General features: G+C 45.7%; 1 protein-coding gene across 7 annotated transcripts in view; it reads left to right on the top strand.

Annotated features, from left to right (window-relative positions):
- Positions 1 to 16,207, top strand: part of RGS3 (regulator of G protein signaling 3) — a 181,006-nt gene that overhangs the window by 52,028 nt on the left and 112,771 nt on the right. For 5 of the 7 annotated variants that reach the window (XM_006022634.2, XM_025203071.1, XM_025203073.1 and 2 more), the window contains 4 exons: positions 5,445 to 5,526; positions 8,628 to 8,733; positions 9,444 to 9,783; positions 10,305 to 10,344. In XM_006022634.2, the coding sequence (XP_006022696.1) occupies positions 5,445 to 5,526; positions 8,628 to 8,733; positions 9,444 to 9,783; positions 10,305 to 10,344 (568 nt within the window). Of the gene's footprint in view, positions 1 to 2,770; positions 2,906 to 5,444; positions 5,527 to 8,627; positions 8,734 to 9,443; positions 9,784 to 10,304; positions 10,345 to 16,207 lie in introns of those variants that run through there. The other 2 variants (XM_025203076.1, XM_025203075.1) reach the window with 1 other exon arrangement.

Raw genomic sequence — 16,207 nt, 5'->3', positions numbered from 1 at the left:
GGACATTTTTCCTCCCTAGGTGCAGCACTTTGCATTTCTCCTTGTTGAACTGCATTCTGTTGTTTTCCGCCCATTTGTCCAACCTGTCCAGGTCTGCTTGTAGCTGTTCCCTGCCCTCCGGCGTGTCCACTTCTCCCCACAGTTTTGTGTCATCCAAAAACTTGGACAGAATACACTTCACTCCCTCATCCAAGTCGCCGATGAAGACATTGAAGAGTATAGGTCCAAGGACCGAGCCCTGCGGGACCCCACTGCCCACACCCTTCCAAGTCGAAACCGACCCATCCGCTACGACTCTCTGGGTGCGACCCTCTAGCCAATTCACCACCCACCGGACTGTGTAGTCATCCAAATCACAGCCTCTTAACTTGCTCACCAGTATGGTGTGGGATACTGTATCGAAGGCCTTCCTGAAGTCTGCGACATCCACCCCTACTCCTGTGTCCAGGCGTTTTGTAACCTGGTCATAAAAAGAGACTAGATTAGTCAGACACTATCTGCCTGCTGCGAACCTGTGCTGGTTTCCCCTCAGCATAATTTGTCCTGCCGGGCTCTCGCAAATGTGAGCCTTGATAATTTTTTCAAAGACTTTGCCAAGGATGGAGGTGAGACTGACTGGCCTATAGTTGCCCGGGTCCTCCTTCCTCCCCTTCTTGAAAATGGGGACCACATTGGCCCTTTTCCAGTCCTCTGGGATTTGGCCTGTGCTCCACGAGCGTTCGAATATTCCTGCCAGTGGCTCTGCAATGATGTCGGCCAGTGCCTTCAGCACCCTCGGATGGAGCTCATCTGGGCCTGCCGACTTAAAGGCATCCAGTTCCTCCAAGTGACTCTGCACCATCTCAGGGTCTACGCATGGTAGTCTGGCACCTTGCTGCTGCTCCCCTACAATCCCAATCAGACAAACTCTCTTGTGCATCTACTAAGACATGGTGGGATAACCGTGAAGATTTCCCAGCATGCACTAGTCTACACCCAGTTAAGTGGTGTGGCAGGTAGAGAGATGCACTGGCCCAGTAGTGCTATGACTGGGAAGCATAAAGGTTGCAGCAAGGGCACAGTTCCACCACTATGTGAGAGGTTCTCTAACCAGGTCAGATGAGAGAGTTATACCGGGTGATAAAAATAATTAGTTTGACTGTAGCAGTAGGGCCTTAACGGTACATTTCGGAGAAAACGAGTCCTAACAGGCATGAGCTACCTACACCATGCAACAGGGCAAGTTGAGAATGTGGGGCATGTACAAGGAAGTGGAGTAATATGTGCATCTGGAGGCATCATGCTGCAGAATGGGAAGGCCATATACAGGCACCAGGCTAGTTCAGGGAAAGGGAATGAACTTATATGGATGGCTCATTTCCAGAGGCTTTCAGAGAAGCCTCATCTGTGTGACTAGAACATGTCCTTTGTTGAGAGCACCCTAGTGCAGACTCCTTCAGTGCGACTGCTGATTTATCTGGATGTTCTGCAGTTTCACTTGATGTTTTTTCAGGGGGTGCTGAATGAAACCCTTTGCTGTCCAAATGCAATGTCTGAGATGGAGGCCTCTGTGATTTATAGGAGAGGCAAGGATGGGAAATGGCAACACAAACACAGGGCCCACATCGGAAACTGGGCTCAGCAGCCCCGTGATTTATCTGTGCCGAATTCCGCTTCACTGCTTCCCTCAGCTGCATTTTCAGTTATTTGTTTTAAACCATAGGATTGAGTTAGACAAACAAACCCAGCGCCCACTCTCCCCTCCCTTCCTCTCGCACAATCACCATGGACTTGAAAGATGGCAAAAATGGGGGAGGAGGAGTGTTAGCCTCTCAGCATCAAAGTGGCTGGGCTAGACAATGCAAACCCAGCAGGTTGGCGTAGCTGCTTCACACCTGCGCCCTGTGCTCCTCCAGAACTGTGCTGCCCTCTGCGCCAGGAGGGGTCTGGATGCTGGATAAACTCCCTTCCCTTCCCTCAGCTTGAGCATGGTTTCCTTTAGTAACTGCTAGATCAGACTACAATGAATGTGACCTCTGGGGCTTGGTTTGCTTGTGTTCCTGGTAATCCTTTGCCCTCATTTCTGGCCTTGGGAAGGTGTGTGGAAGGAGTTTTCTCTTTCCTCAGTTTAGTTGCAGTCTAAAAGCATTCCTCAGTGACCTAGGCATTTTAGCTGCTGCCATGTCTTGGGATCCACTGTATGTCTGCACTTGATGGAGAGTTTTACTTTATCTTTAATTCTGAAATTAAACCAATTGAACTGAACTTCTAGCTTTTTTGTCTTGCTTTCCCCCTCCCCCCTGTAAAAACACCCGGCAGTAATGTGCATGAATGTGTGCACGCATCTTCTGTGAAAACGCATTCTTCACTGGCTTCCTGAAGCAAAAACCCTTCTTAGCCTGTATCTTGAAATTAGTGGAAGGAGCCTTTTTAATGAATTACAACTCCAGCAGCCCGTGCCTGTGAAACGCCACTTAAACCTCCTCAAAGTGTTTGTGAGAACATTGCAATAACAAAGTACTCTGTGCCTCTGAAGAATGCAGCGGGAACAAAAGCCACATCAACAGAGAACGGACTAGGGAATACTAAATAGTTGACAGGAATTTTAATATAAAACTCTCTCTCTTCCTTGTTGCTTAGAGTTTTCAGGAAGCCCTCTGGCTTATCGTAAAGCGGCATACGGCACAGACAGGGGCTTGGGAGGTGAAAGGTGGCTTCCTGCCATTCTTCTCTGGAGCTGGGTTCCCATGGGCGGTCATGCCAGCTTCACTGTGGCTTGTTCCACACTGTTGTGATACAAGGAGACTAGGATTACTGCTACTTTGGGGGATTTAATTTTCATGGGCTAACAGCGTGTTTAGAGTTTTCAATCATGAATCGCTTCAATGGACTCTGCAAAGTGTGCTCGGAGCCGAGATACAGACAGGTCTGTGTAACTAGAGTCAAACCTGAATGCAAGGGAATGTGTTTGGGTGGTTGTGAGGGTGTCTTCTGCAGTTAAGCAGAAGTGCTTGGCTGGGTTCTTTCCCACTTCTCTGCTTGTGCATGTGTGCATTTCCAGTGTGTTTGTTGCTAGGGTTAATTTGCCAATGATGTTATAGCAAATACAATTAAAACATTTTTCTAGTAGGTGTCTGTATCTCTGACTGCTGATGGGCTTATCTATACAACTGGTTGGCTCCTCTAGTGTGGGAGAATTATCAGCCTGCCCTAATGATCTGAGTGTTAGTGCTCTCACTACTCTGCGTGCATTGTGCAAACACTGAGCTGAGAAGTATCATCCCAATTTACCATTTATTAGCGGAAAGTAAGGCACAGCAGACTGTAAAGCCTCTGACATTTTAGTGCGGTCTCTTTGTGGGGTGCAAGTGCATTTGAAAGAAGCATTTCTAAAGCTAGTTATGTTTGAGAGTGACTTGGCTGTTACAAAAAATACTCAAGCACAGTAAAGGGAAGTCTCAAATTTTGTCTGATCTGGTTTTCCATGACTTTTTGTGATGGAGCAAATCTCTGCTCTCATAGTTTAGGCATGGCTGTATGGGGGGGAAGCTGTCTTGGACTTTGACTCTCATTTTGTCGGTGATGGGTTTCTCGGCCTGCTGCCAGACAGACCTATGTGGCACCTGGCTTCTTTGCTGAGGTCTTATGTTTACTTGGGATGATCTGTAGTTCTGAGGCTAGGAATTTTGTGGAGGATTGTGTATGAGGCCTTTCAAAGCAATGAAATAGTTGCACAGTCTAGGTGGGAAAAAGAGACAGCAGAAGGAGTCCTGTCAGTTAAACATGCTGGAGTCCCATTAGTTAAACATACCCTATGCAGTCTGGGTTGGCCAAAGGGTGTTGCACAAGAACTCTCTTTTAGTTTGCAGGCAGCACTGGTTTGCTCTGACCCATGTCTTGGGCTATGTTAGTTCTTTTTCTCTCAAAGCCATTGGAATCTGAACACCCTTGACACCATATGACTGCACAGGTTTGGTATCTCTGCCCTCCAGGTTACTGGTGTCATGTGCCACCCCTTGCCCCTGTTCCCACTTATCTCTTGGTTAGGGTTCATGCTGTCCCTCTTTGTCCACAGTGACAAAAATAGTTTTTCTAATTCACCACTGAGGGCAGCAGTGGCAGAAACTGTAAAGTACTAGAATAGACAGGGCCTCCAGCATTTTTCCCATGGTGTTGTAAAGACTCCAAGCAGGACTTTAATCAATAGCAAAGCATCTGCAGTTAGTAGTTATCTGCTGATTCTCTTGACGATGAGAGATGCAGAGAAGGTTTCAGCTCACACTCACAGCTAGGCTGGCTCTGCCGGCAGCTGGAGACAGAACTTGTCCGTACTGGTGAAACCCATGCATCTGACTAGCAGCTAGTCAGGACACAACTTGGCAGGATTAGAAGGAGAGAAGGAGCCATTTTCATGTAGTTTCTCTTTTTCTACTCTCAACCCATCTAGAGGGGTTGCTACTAAGTGACATAAAACCCCCTTCTCCCCTCAAGGACTGAATACATCTGTTAACAATGATGCAATAGAGTACAGGATGAAAAGCAAACTCGGAGGCCCCTTAGAAGGATGCTGAGTGCTGTCTCTGGCCATGTGTCTGGTTTTAAGTGGCTGCTAGCAACACTTTTTCAGAACAAACCTCCCTCTTACCTTCCTGCCCTGTGGTCAAACTGAATGGGGGAGGCGATTCAAACCTGAACAACCCTGACAGCCTTTTATGTAGTTATTATCCACCACAGGCCAGAAATAAAAGGAAAAAATTACTCAAGGCAGAGGGACAGGGCTTATTCTCGACAATGTTAGTGGGAGGACATTTGTCTTTTGAAGTCTATTGCCATGCAAAGGACATTTTCAGATGTGGGGTACTGCATCCCAAGACATCTTCACTTTTCAATCTTCTTTATATATAGCACTAAATTTTCTTCCTTCAGCTGCTCACATGGGATTCCTCCATGGGATAATTCTTCCTTGTGGCTGTTTATTTTCAAAAATCAGATTAGTCAAGCATTTTTTCCCCTTTTCTTTTCCGTAAAACTGGAAGCTTGATCAGTTTCTTTGATCTAAGTACTTATTATAAGAACTGTGACTCTGAGCTTTCACTGGACGCTAACAATCAAGAATTAAAATTTACCTTATGAATAAATGCTCACAGCTTCCAGGGTCAGGATGGAGGGTGTTGTATGTAGTTTGCTTTTTGCTTGCTCATGAAACAGCATTAATATGCTATCCATTTGCATAAAGACTCATTTAGGCCATGTCTGAGTTAATGTGCTTTTTTTCAGGGAGGACTTTTATAGTGACAGTTGCTTGTTGTCTCCATACAGTGTGTCCAACCATCTCCAGCTGGGTAGAGAGGCACTGTATTATTGTAGGTGTTAAGTCCTGGGGCTGTGCATGGGTGAAGTGCTGAGTACTTGCTGATTATACCCACTAGCTGTCTTCCCATTTAACCTGCTGACTCTGTTTTCAGATTACAATCCCTCGAGGAAGGGATGGGTTTGGCTTCACAATCTGCTGCGACTCTCCTGTCCGTGTGCAGGCTGTGGACTCTGGTAAGACACCCAACCATTCTTATGCACCTCTTATTACTGTAGTGATTTGAAAAGGATTTGCTGCTCCTTTTTGCTTCCTTATGTTTGACTGTGCCTTTCAAACCACAAAGAATTCTCTTGTACTTTTAAATGATCCCCTCTTTTTCTTTAATGAGGAGGTTGGCTGGTGTCGCTGCCACCCACTGACTGCTCATGTGGAAATTACAGAAAGCTTTTTGATTTTCATTGTTTAATGAAAACTCTGAAAAAGCTGTGGCAAGTGTATGTTTCCAGTACAAATTTCTGTTTTGACCAAAAAGCCACTTCTAAAAATAACACATTTTAGGCCTCTTCTATTTGCAGTTAGGGAGGACTGCTTTTGTATTGAGCATTTATAGGTTACATATTCAAGATTTGCTTCAGAATACTGAGAGCAGGAAACATACTTTGTAATGAAACGTATTTCATTAACTGTTCTAGAAATCTAGATTGCTGCACCATATGTGCAAGGAGAAACCAATCTGCTTTCTTTGTTCTGTGTGCTTGGATGATCGGGGTATTTGGGTCTTGGGCAGACAAACGCAGAAGGAGTGAGGAGGTGAAATGGCATCACCTTTCCAGCCTCCGGTGAGTGCAAAAAGGTAAAGCACAGCTTCCTGAAACTGGAATACAGCCTATATCTTCTCCATGAAATTGCTGAGCACTGAGGGTTCAGAATCTGTGTAAACAGAGATCCAGATGTGTGCATCCAGTTGCTGGTGCAGGTGGGATTTAGAGGAACCGCACCCTGACTACTATGTCTACTTTATATCAGGCCTTAGCCTGTATAGAGGCTGTTGTGCTAACTATCCACATCACATATATATTTTTTCCTTCTGAAAAGCGCTATGACTATACTGGTTAATGAAAGCCAGCTAGAACAACAGTAACTACTTCTAATGGAAATAATCAACATCTGAGAAGTCAACATGCCATTCATCATACAAAATGCTATAGGCTGCCATTCCTCTGGAAGTTAATAGCTGAAGCAGGAATTTTCACCATCTGCTGCTTCACATATAACCTCCCATTCCTCAACCTAGTAAAGCAGAAACTAGCAGAAGTTGTGTGCCAATGCCATGAGGCATCTGCAACATCCCAGTGATTTGTAACTGGACTTTGAACTGGAACAGCATGGAGTTGGCCCTACTGACACTACAAGATGATGTCCTCAGGACCGTGGATAGAGACCATAACTCAGTGCCCATGCATTTTTTACTTCCCTGCAACTTTCAAGAGGGTTTACCACAGAGGCTGCTCACCTGCCTATAGAAACAAGTGAGATGGATAACATTGCCCTGCTGTGGCTCCCATTATTCTTCTTCAGAAAGGGGAAGTGGGCAGCTGACTCCTTTTTCACAACATCTGGCACCTGCAGGGGTCTAGGGGAATCAATCTCATCCCACTTTTTCTTTAACACCTGTATAGGTGCACCTGGGAATTAGAGCAATGCCACAGGCTCCAGTCCCAGCAATGTTTTGAGAACTCCCAGCTCTCCCAAATCCTCTGTAACACACCATAGTGCAGAGTGTCTCCTTGTCTCTTTGTAGTGGTTAGCCCATGGAGAGAAATTTATGAGTTTCATCCTCCCTTTATGCTAAAGTGCTTAGATTCTTTCGTAATCCAGTATGGTGGTATTATAGATCCAGGGAGCTCAAAGTCACCCCTCCTTCCCCATCCAGGGATGCTGCTTTACACCTAAATGAGATAATTTGTGACTGAAAAGAAAGTGAGCCAAATTCTACTTGAACAAGATGGAAAGTGAAAATGCTTGAAAGTGGCTGTCTGTCTGGTCTTTCCTGCCCATTGAGGGTACTTCCTCCATATCCAACACTGACATGAAGTGTTTGGATATAGTTTTGCCCAGTACTGAACCTATGAGGCCAAGCTTTTTCAGTCATAAAGATGTCTTCTTCCAGCTCCAGTTTACTAGGAAGCATTCCTCCTTTGCCCCAGATGATGGCCTGGCCACAGGGGTTGAAACATTGTCATTTCTTCTGGACCAAGATGAATGTGGTTCACAGTGCAGGTGCCAGGCAGAGAAGACAGTGTAGCAACCTTTCTCCTCAGCACTCTGTCGGGTACCTGGTACAAGCAAAGGTACCAACGTCTTGCCTGAAGAGGACAGCTGAAAGCTGAAAACGTCTGACACCAATGGTCAAAGAGCCCAGAACTGGAACCCAAAGTGGAGTGATTCTCTTTGAAAGGGGCTTGAGCACTCTGCCTCAGTCTAGTAACTGATGTGTGCAGCTTTTTTTTTTTTTTTAAGGATCAAACCATGCTTCAAGCAGAGCTGTCTGGCAGCTGCTTGGATTTATTGTGTACATAAGATGTGCTTTAAATTAAATCTGTATTTGTATGAAAGGCTGGAACCATTCCAAAAGATACTATAGCAAGTGCATTTTACAGGGACCTACTGCTTGCCTTGCATAAAAGAGTCTGAAGTCATACTTCATCTTTAGTTTACTATTCATACCGCTTAAAATACTGGCTGTAAATAGTTGCAGTTTGAAGGCTGGTTGGTGGTTTCTGTGTATGTGAAATAGATGATTTAAGAAGAATTCCCAGTGGACAAATGCCAGTCTTATATAAAAAAAAACAATAGGTGATGGAGGGAGGGAACTATGTCAGTATGGGATTTGGGGGGCAGGAGTTGGTATAAAATCTAGTATATAGGGAGGAGGGGAATGGGTTTAGTATGACATTCAGTATTTTGGGGAAGAGGGGGACGGGGTTGGTTTAGGGTCCAGTAGGTAGGACTGGGAAAGAACTGGGCTGATAAGGGTTTAGTAGGTAGGTGAAGGAGGCGATTGGATTGGTATTGGATCTGGGTGGTAGCAGAGGGAATGGACTAGGCCAGTAGGGGATCTGGCAGATGGAAGACGATGGTATGTGGTCAGCATGGGATATGGACAGTAGGGAAGGAAGATCTGGGGTGAGGGAGTGAATACCCTGTTGCAAGTTTGTGCTCTTTGGGTGTGTTCTTTGCTTCTGTCTCCATCCGCACTCTGTGGCCATCCTGCCATGTACACTCAGCTCTTCCCTGCAGCAGTTCATTGGCACTTGGCTCCTCTCTCCATTAGGTGGTCCAGCAGAAAAGGCTGGTCTGCAGCAGCTGGACACGGTGCTGCAGCTGAATGAGCAGCCTGTTGAGCACTGGAAATGTGTGGATCTGGCTCATGAAATCCGGTGACTATTCATCCAAACCAGGTTTTGGGCTGGGCTCAGGCGGGTTCCCTGTTGGAACAACAGGTGGAGGGCAGGGCCCAGCAGAGTGATGCCTTACTCACTTACTGAGTTAGGTAGCCTTACCTGGGCAGAGGCGGAGAGACACACATCCATCTGTGTAAAGGAGAGGAGGGTTGGAAGGGGGGCCTGGAGGGAACAGGAATGGCAGGAGGGCAAAGGCTTTGGAAGGGAGTTGGCTGGGGAGTCTCTGAGGAGCTGTGGGGAGAAGGAGTCTGAGCAAGCTTAAGGGGAGGCAGGAAGTTGAGGGAGGTCTCTGAAGGACTTGGGGGAGGATGACTGAGTGAGAACAGGGGAGGGGATGAGGAATCTGAGCAGATGCAGGGGGCTGCGAGAGAAGGTCTTTGAGGGGGATCTGGGAGGAGAGAGGTGTCTGGTAGGTGTTGGACATAGGAGGGGTAGTCTCTCGGGGGATGTGGAGAGCCTGGAGGGAGAGAGCCTGGGGGCTCTCAAGGGAAGAAGGCTGCAGTATGAGATAGGGCGATGGGGACAGGAAATCTGTTAGGCCCCTGAACTCATCAGGGCTGTAGAGATGCTTGTCATCTCTTGGCACTGAACCTCTTCTTTGATGCTGATTCTGAGTTCACTCCTTGGCCTCCTTGCTTCCCCCCTGACTGCATTTGTCTGAATCTGTCTTGTTGCTTCTCTTTCAGGAATTGTCCCAATGAAATCAACCTGCTGGTTTGGAGGATCGTCCCTCAAATCAAGCCCGGCTACGAAGGCATGATTCGGAGGTCTTCCTGCAAGTCCACCTATGACCTCCAGTCACCGCCCAACAAGCGAGAGAAGAACAGCACCATGCCGTCTCGCCCCGAGCAGCGCCAAAGCTGCCACATACTGTATGATGGCAGTGATGGGCTTGTGCTAAACAACTGGGAGAGGTACACTGAGATTGGGAAGCGGAGCCAGCACACCATGCCACCCCTGTCACGAGCATCCTCTACTGGGGACAAGAACTACATCATTTTAGCACCTCTCAATCCAGGGAGTCAGGTACTATTGCCCTTCAGCACTATGAAAACTTATCCCTGGGCTCTGCATGCAGTCCTCTTCCCAGGCCAGTGCTTCATATCTGTGGCATAAGATGGGACAGTCTCTCTCCAGACACAAATTAGGCCTCTCCACTAGAGATGCATGCCAAAGGAATCTCTTACCTTCTTACCAGTGGCTGTCACCTCTGTACCTCTGTAGGTTGATGCTGTTGCGCGTAAGTGGATTACTGTTGTCTGTCTGCAATGTGCTTCTCAACAGGGGTCTGGCAAGGGCTAGGGAAACAGGAAGGACTTTCAATAGATAGGCTATGAGTTGAGGTTCTTCTGTCTGAGGCAAGTCACTGCCTTTGGTTTCCTCTTCTGTAGTGTGTATAGGGATGATGATATTGCTCTTTTTCATGAAACCCTTTTGGGGGCTCTGGGGGTAGGGAGCTGAATATTGCTGTTTTATATCCTGAAGCATCTTGGGCTACTGGAAGCCTGCGTGAAGTAACCATGTCTTTTCATGTTTGTGTCTTACAGCTGCTGAGACCTGTTTATCAGGAGAACAATGCTTCTGTGGGTAAGTCTCCTTTGCTGATGCATTGAAATGGCACAAAGCTGGTCAGGATTTAACCACAGGAGTTGTGAACTTTGCTTTCTTGGAAGTCTCTGTGTTCAATTTGCCAGTGGCTTTGGGGTGACAATGAAAAGATCTTGATTCTCTTCCAATCTCTGCTGTGATTACAGTGTGGCCTTGGGCAGTCATGTCTCCATGGCTGTCCCAGGGCTAGAACAAGGCCCTGGATAACAGCTGGTCTTAAGGTCCCATGAGGAAGAACCTCGATTTTCATTAAACCTAAGGAATTCTGGCTCTTAACTCTGCCAAGATCAAAGCCTTGATATGCGGCTGATGCAGCTTGCAAGTACTGAGGGAACAGACAGGAAGGCGTTACCCCTTCAGCTTGAGGTTGGGGGAAATCCCGTCTCAGGCTTTCCTCTAAGTTATTTTGACTCATTTGCTCATTATATATAGTGTATCTGTTGGGACCTTTCTCAGAGTTGCTCTCTCTGCTGTTGGGTGAGGACCTAGAACAATAAACCATTAAGAGCTAAACCTTCCCTTCAAGCTGTGGGAGCTGATGCCAATCTGGGTTCAGAGAAATGCAGTACCTTTGATAACTTCCCTCTTCCCCCTCCCGACTGAGCGGCTTCCATGCATCCTGGTGGTGACACAGTCCTGTGACTCATCATATTTTCTTGGGAAAGAACTTGCTGATCCTGCTCACAGACTGCTCAAAAACCATGTGAACTATAGATAGTTTGGCTGTGGGAAATCCTTGGGCTTGGCGCTCCCTTCTGCTTTCTCTATGTGGCTCAGAAAACAAGAGTGAGCTGTGGAGGTGTGTGTAACTTGATGGAAGGTGATACATTGGCTTTCAGAGCCTGGTGAGTTAGGTCAAGGGCAGCTGAATAGCAATATTCTCTGTGACAATAGGTCTCTGTTTTATGGTGGCTTGATGGAGAGGGTGAAGCTGAGCACTGCTCTCCAGTCCTTTCACCCTGTAAATGCTGTCTCTCAATCAGTGCCTGTTGCATACAGTTCTAGGCAGAGAAAGCTCTCTTATGTCCCATGCAATCCAGATTCCTTGTTCAGGGCAGTAGTGCTTCCTATAGGTCTGTGTTCATGTCTTGGTTTAAATTCCTGCCCACAGATAGACCAAGTTTAGTATAAGAGACAGGGACAGGGCTGCAACTCCATGTACTTAGCTTCCTTAATAAGTTCTACTACATGTGGTTAGCCAGCTTTTGTGGGAAGTAGACCAGTACTTGCTATCCAGATTGCAATAAGATCTGAAGTCTTTTTGTGTTTCTTGGGGTGTAGCAGTTTTTTCAGCCTAGATATTGCCTGAGAAGATCTAGGTTCCTCTTTTTACACAGTTTTCTGTAACAGTGGTGACCAGGAGACCTCACATACTGATGGACCATTGAGAAGCCTAAGAATTCTCCCTTCTCTGGCTTAGGGTTTCTGTTTCATGAAAACAAAACCCAAATCCATGTTTGCTTTGATATAAATGTAAAATATTATAGATTTCACAGGGGAAGGCTGGCTTGGAGGAACTGGGTTGAGAAATGATCTCTCTGACTGTCATTTGTACACCGAGGAGACTTCTATTTGTTTGGCTTATTTAATACATCAGGAAACCAACATACTATGTGATCTGTTCTACTTGGCCTTGCAGGCCCTGGCTGTTGGAAACACTGTATAGCGAACAGAGCACACATTATTTCAGCTCAATGAATTGCTCTCTGAGGTATTGAAAAACCCAACAAATACCAAGAGCTGTGAAGTTTATTCGGCCTCCTATAAAACCCAAGTGTACAGCCCTAGACCTTGAGCTGCCGTTAGTATTGGGCTGAGTATGTGAGAGAGAAGGAGCATGGATGAGCAGTGGGTTGCAATAGAAAGGTACATGTCTCAGTAATGGAGTTCAGGTAGGGGGACTCCGACATCTGGACCCAACTTCTCCCCCTCTCACAGGGGTTTGGTGAGTATTGCCAGATTATCAGGTATAAATCAGGACTTTCTTGGCATAGTACCCAAGCTTGAATCCTTCTTTAGACCTAGAGTTCAATACTTGCTGTATTTTCTTCCTACCCGCCTAACCTACCAACGTGGCTTAATTTCAGCTACTTATGCATGCAGCCACCACTCCCTGAAGCTAGCATCTGTAGCTGTTAATGCCATGTCTGTGTACTCCCTGCTGGGCTTCTGATACAGACATAAAACAGACAGTGTGCAGTCGGGAGTCTTCTGGGAGTGTGGTCAGGAATGAAGCCTCCCTAGCTGGAGTTTGGGTTAGCTGTGAAGATGAGGGTTATACAGTGTTTCTGAGCTAAACTGGTTCTCTTGTGAACTTGATGAGATTAAATAATTGAAAGTGGGAACTCAGGTTTGAGAGGAATTTGGGACACAATGAAATCCTGAAGGTGATAGAATGGGAGGTGAGAGAATAGGAGGCACTCACCAGGGCATAAATTGGATGTTGGTAACCTATTTAAAAAATCATCATCATAAGGCAACAGTTTCACTCAGAGACCCTTGAAAGCCTTCTCTGACTCAGAATCACTGACAGGGAGCAGCTACAGCCCTCATGCTGAAAAAAGATGCAGGTGAGAAGGCAATCTCAGCTAATGTAGTTAGGATCCTTGTGGAGAGCTCAGTGGCAGAAAGCTGTGCTGTGCATTTGGAGAGGAGCTTGGCTTCCAGGTGTAGTTGTGGAAGAGATTTTTTTAGCTTCTTTGGACTGGATAGTCTCTTCCTGACATGGTTGCACTGCACTGAATGTAGTTGCTGGCCAGCATTTGTAGTGGATATAACATTGTGTTTGAGAGCCTCTGCTGCAGAAAAGTTAGATTACATTGGAGTGGGCAGTGTGGCTTCCACGTTTCTGTGCATGCTTCGATTTTGTCCAGCCCTACATTTCTGCTGATGGGAGAATTTTCCTTATCAGAAACCTGATCAGGAAGGGATAGTTTATTGCAATATTTTCCTGCCACTACTGACCCTGTGAAGAGTGTATTTTTTGCCATAGGGAACTCCCTGTTATATCAGGGGTGTGGTGAAGAATCAGGCTTTTCCCCATAGTATTTATTTTTAATTAGTTTTTTTCAGTTTGTTTAATGTTTGAGTACAGAGAAAAGGCAACTGTAGTTAATCTGAGCAGTGATAAGAAGAGCAAGTGCTGAGCTCATTGTCACCTTTTGTGTTGCAAAAGGAATGCAGCTTGACTGTTTTAACTAGGACTGGGCACAGACACCCAGGAATCTATTTTTGATGTGTGACAAATTTTGGAAGTGAAAGGAGAAGATTTAGCCATAGGAAGTGAGAAAAGTCAACATCCAGTCTGAATGGATTGTAGCTGCATTCCCTTTCAGCACACTGCTTGTTGAGTCCATCTCTCCTGAGTTGGTTTTATCTGGAAATCGGACTATTAGCAAAGAGAACACACCAAATTACAGAATTATTGTAGTTAGTGATGGAAACAGCCTGGTAGGTCACTATGGCCACCCCCAGTGAGGGCAAGTTATTGGACCAACAGTAAACAGTGGGAGCTGATTGCCAATAAAAAAGCACAATCTGTCTCTGCCTGTGTTTATCTAAAAGCAAACACACTACTTCCTAATGGTTAATGGAAAATGTAATGTTGGTTAGATTTGTGTATTTACTTTGGAAAAGACCCTATCTACTCATAACCTTATTCAGAAGTGTTTTGGCCTGTTTCTATGCAGGAAGGTTAGGGGTATCAGTGGGGATGCAAAGGCAGGAGGAGAACATGCAGAAAACTCTGCTGTGGTTAGAACAGATTTGACTGAATTCAGAAGTTGGTGACTGGACAGACCAGTGTATTTCTGAGTGATCATCATCTCTTCATGCCTCTTAACTACAGTGTGATAGGGCGTTAACGTAGGGACTCAAACAGACATACCAGACATGTTGCTTTAGCCAACTTTCCTTTGCTCACTCTTTAAATTTTCATTTGTGCTCATTAAAGTCAAAGTGATTGGTCTGGGAGATTTCTGCCCTGAGTTTATTTGGGTCACCAACAACAAAAGTGAGGGATGCCATAATTCAGTAGGCTGTCAAGACAACATCTAGTGGGTACAGTGTTGCTGACATAAATATAGATAGATCTTTTAGAAATCATTTTTCCCTGAAATCTCGACACAGGATTTGGATTCCCAGCTTCCAAAGGCCTTTGATCTGAGACCTACTTCTAGGGTAGTGGGGCTGCTCTGACTCCTGAGGTTAACTCTGAGCTAGCAATATGCACACTGTGTACTCTGGCATATATAACAGCTCCTGTATGCTATCTAGTCCGGGTGCTGCAGCCAGCATGAAAGAGTTTACTTCTGGTCACATGAGAGATCCCTGGTATGGGCCTGACCCCCTCTTACATTCCAGTGTTTTTCAGTGGCCCACACTGATGTGGGACCAAGGAGGATTTTCTCCTATGTCAGGAGGAACACAGATACATAGGATTGGAATAGACTTCCTGAATCATCAAGTTCAGTCCCTGCTATCATAGGCAGACACACAAAATCCTATTAATAAATTTATCAAGCTCCATCTTAAAACTGACTATTTCTCCTACCCCCTTATTATGATTTGGAGGCTGTTCTAGACCTTTGCTCCTCTGCTGCTTAAAAGTCTTCTAGCCTAAATTTATTAATGTCCAGTTTATACTAGGGTGTCCCAAATATGGCTTGTGGGCCTCCCCAGGGATCTAGATATTTGGTGGCAGAGGAGTGATGACAGTGTTAATTGTCCTGGCTTCTGGAACTGTGGCAATTAAGGCTGATGCTGTTCATCCTGCTACCAAATTTCCGGACTCATGTGGAGCCCTGTAGGCCAGATGTGGGCCCTGCATGCTGGATTGCACCTGTAGACTGGCCCCATGCCAGTCATCTGGTCCATGGGGTCAGATTAATCACCACTGGTGTAGACTGATTTGTTCTTTTGCCAGCATTGTCCTGTAGCCTAAATAGCCTTTCTTCTCCAGTGTTACCCCTGATGTATATGTAGAAAGCTATCACATTCCCTCTCAGCCTTTGTTTTGCTGTGCTAAACAAACCAAACTTTTAGTCTCTTATAAGATTATTTTCTCATAAGATTCTTGTAAGGTTCTCCATTTCTCTAATAATATGAGTGTCCCTCTTCTGCGCTTGTTCCAGTTTGAATCCATTTTCCTTGATCATGGGTAACCGGAAGTGTGTGCACAATAATCTGGATGAGTTGATAGCAGTCATTAGGGAATATCGAGACTGCTGGGCCTGACGGACTGCAAACTCCATGCTGTAGCATGAAGTACTTTACAGCTCTCCTTAGTTTGAAAGTCCTATTTCGATATTGTCTTTAACAAGTTAAAGAAGGGCCAAATGGAAAGTCAGTCTTGTCTCTCCCTAGACAGGAGAGTGCATAATCAAGTGTTTTGTTTTTTTATAGCTGCCTGATTCTTGTTAGGCACACAACACCCTTTGCTCCCAAATATTTGTCCCACTACAGTTCTCTGTGAGATGGGTTTGAGAAGGTTCTGAAGTGAGAGGATGATCAGCTATTGGGATCAATATGTACTCCACTAGTTACTTTTGCAGCCTTCTTCCCTGAATCATTCCTTTGTGTTGGAGAAAGCTGTTCCAGTGGCTCCCTTCAGCATGGGAAGGGCTATTCTAACTTTAAACTCTGGGGATGGACTGCTCTAGGACTGGCAGTTATTCACTGTGCAGTTAGCTGAGTGAACCTGTTCAGTGACACATTTCGAAGGCCACTTAGACATAGCATTCATTCAATATGGATTTGCACTGCTGTGGAGTCAGGCAAATGTCTTCTGGAAACAGATGAATGAATTGATCTGGTTGGCTGACAATGATGTGAAACCTTTGGG

The sequence above is a fragment of the Alligator sinensis genome, unplaced genomic scaffold (genome assembly GCF_000455745.1).
Source record: "Alligator sinensis unplaced genomic scaffold, ASM45574v1 scaffold235_1, whole genome shotgun sequence".
NCBI lineage: Eukaryota > Metazoa > Chordata > Crocodylia > Alligatoridae > Alligator > Alligator sinensis.
Note: the sequence above shows the minus strand (reverse complement) of the source record. Positions and strands in the feature narration are given on the sequence as shown.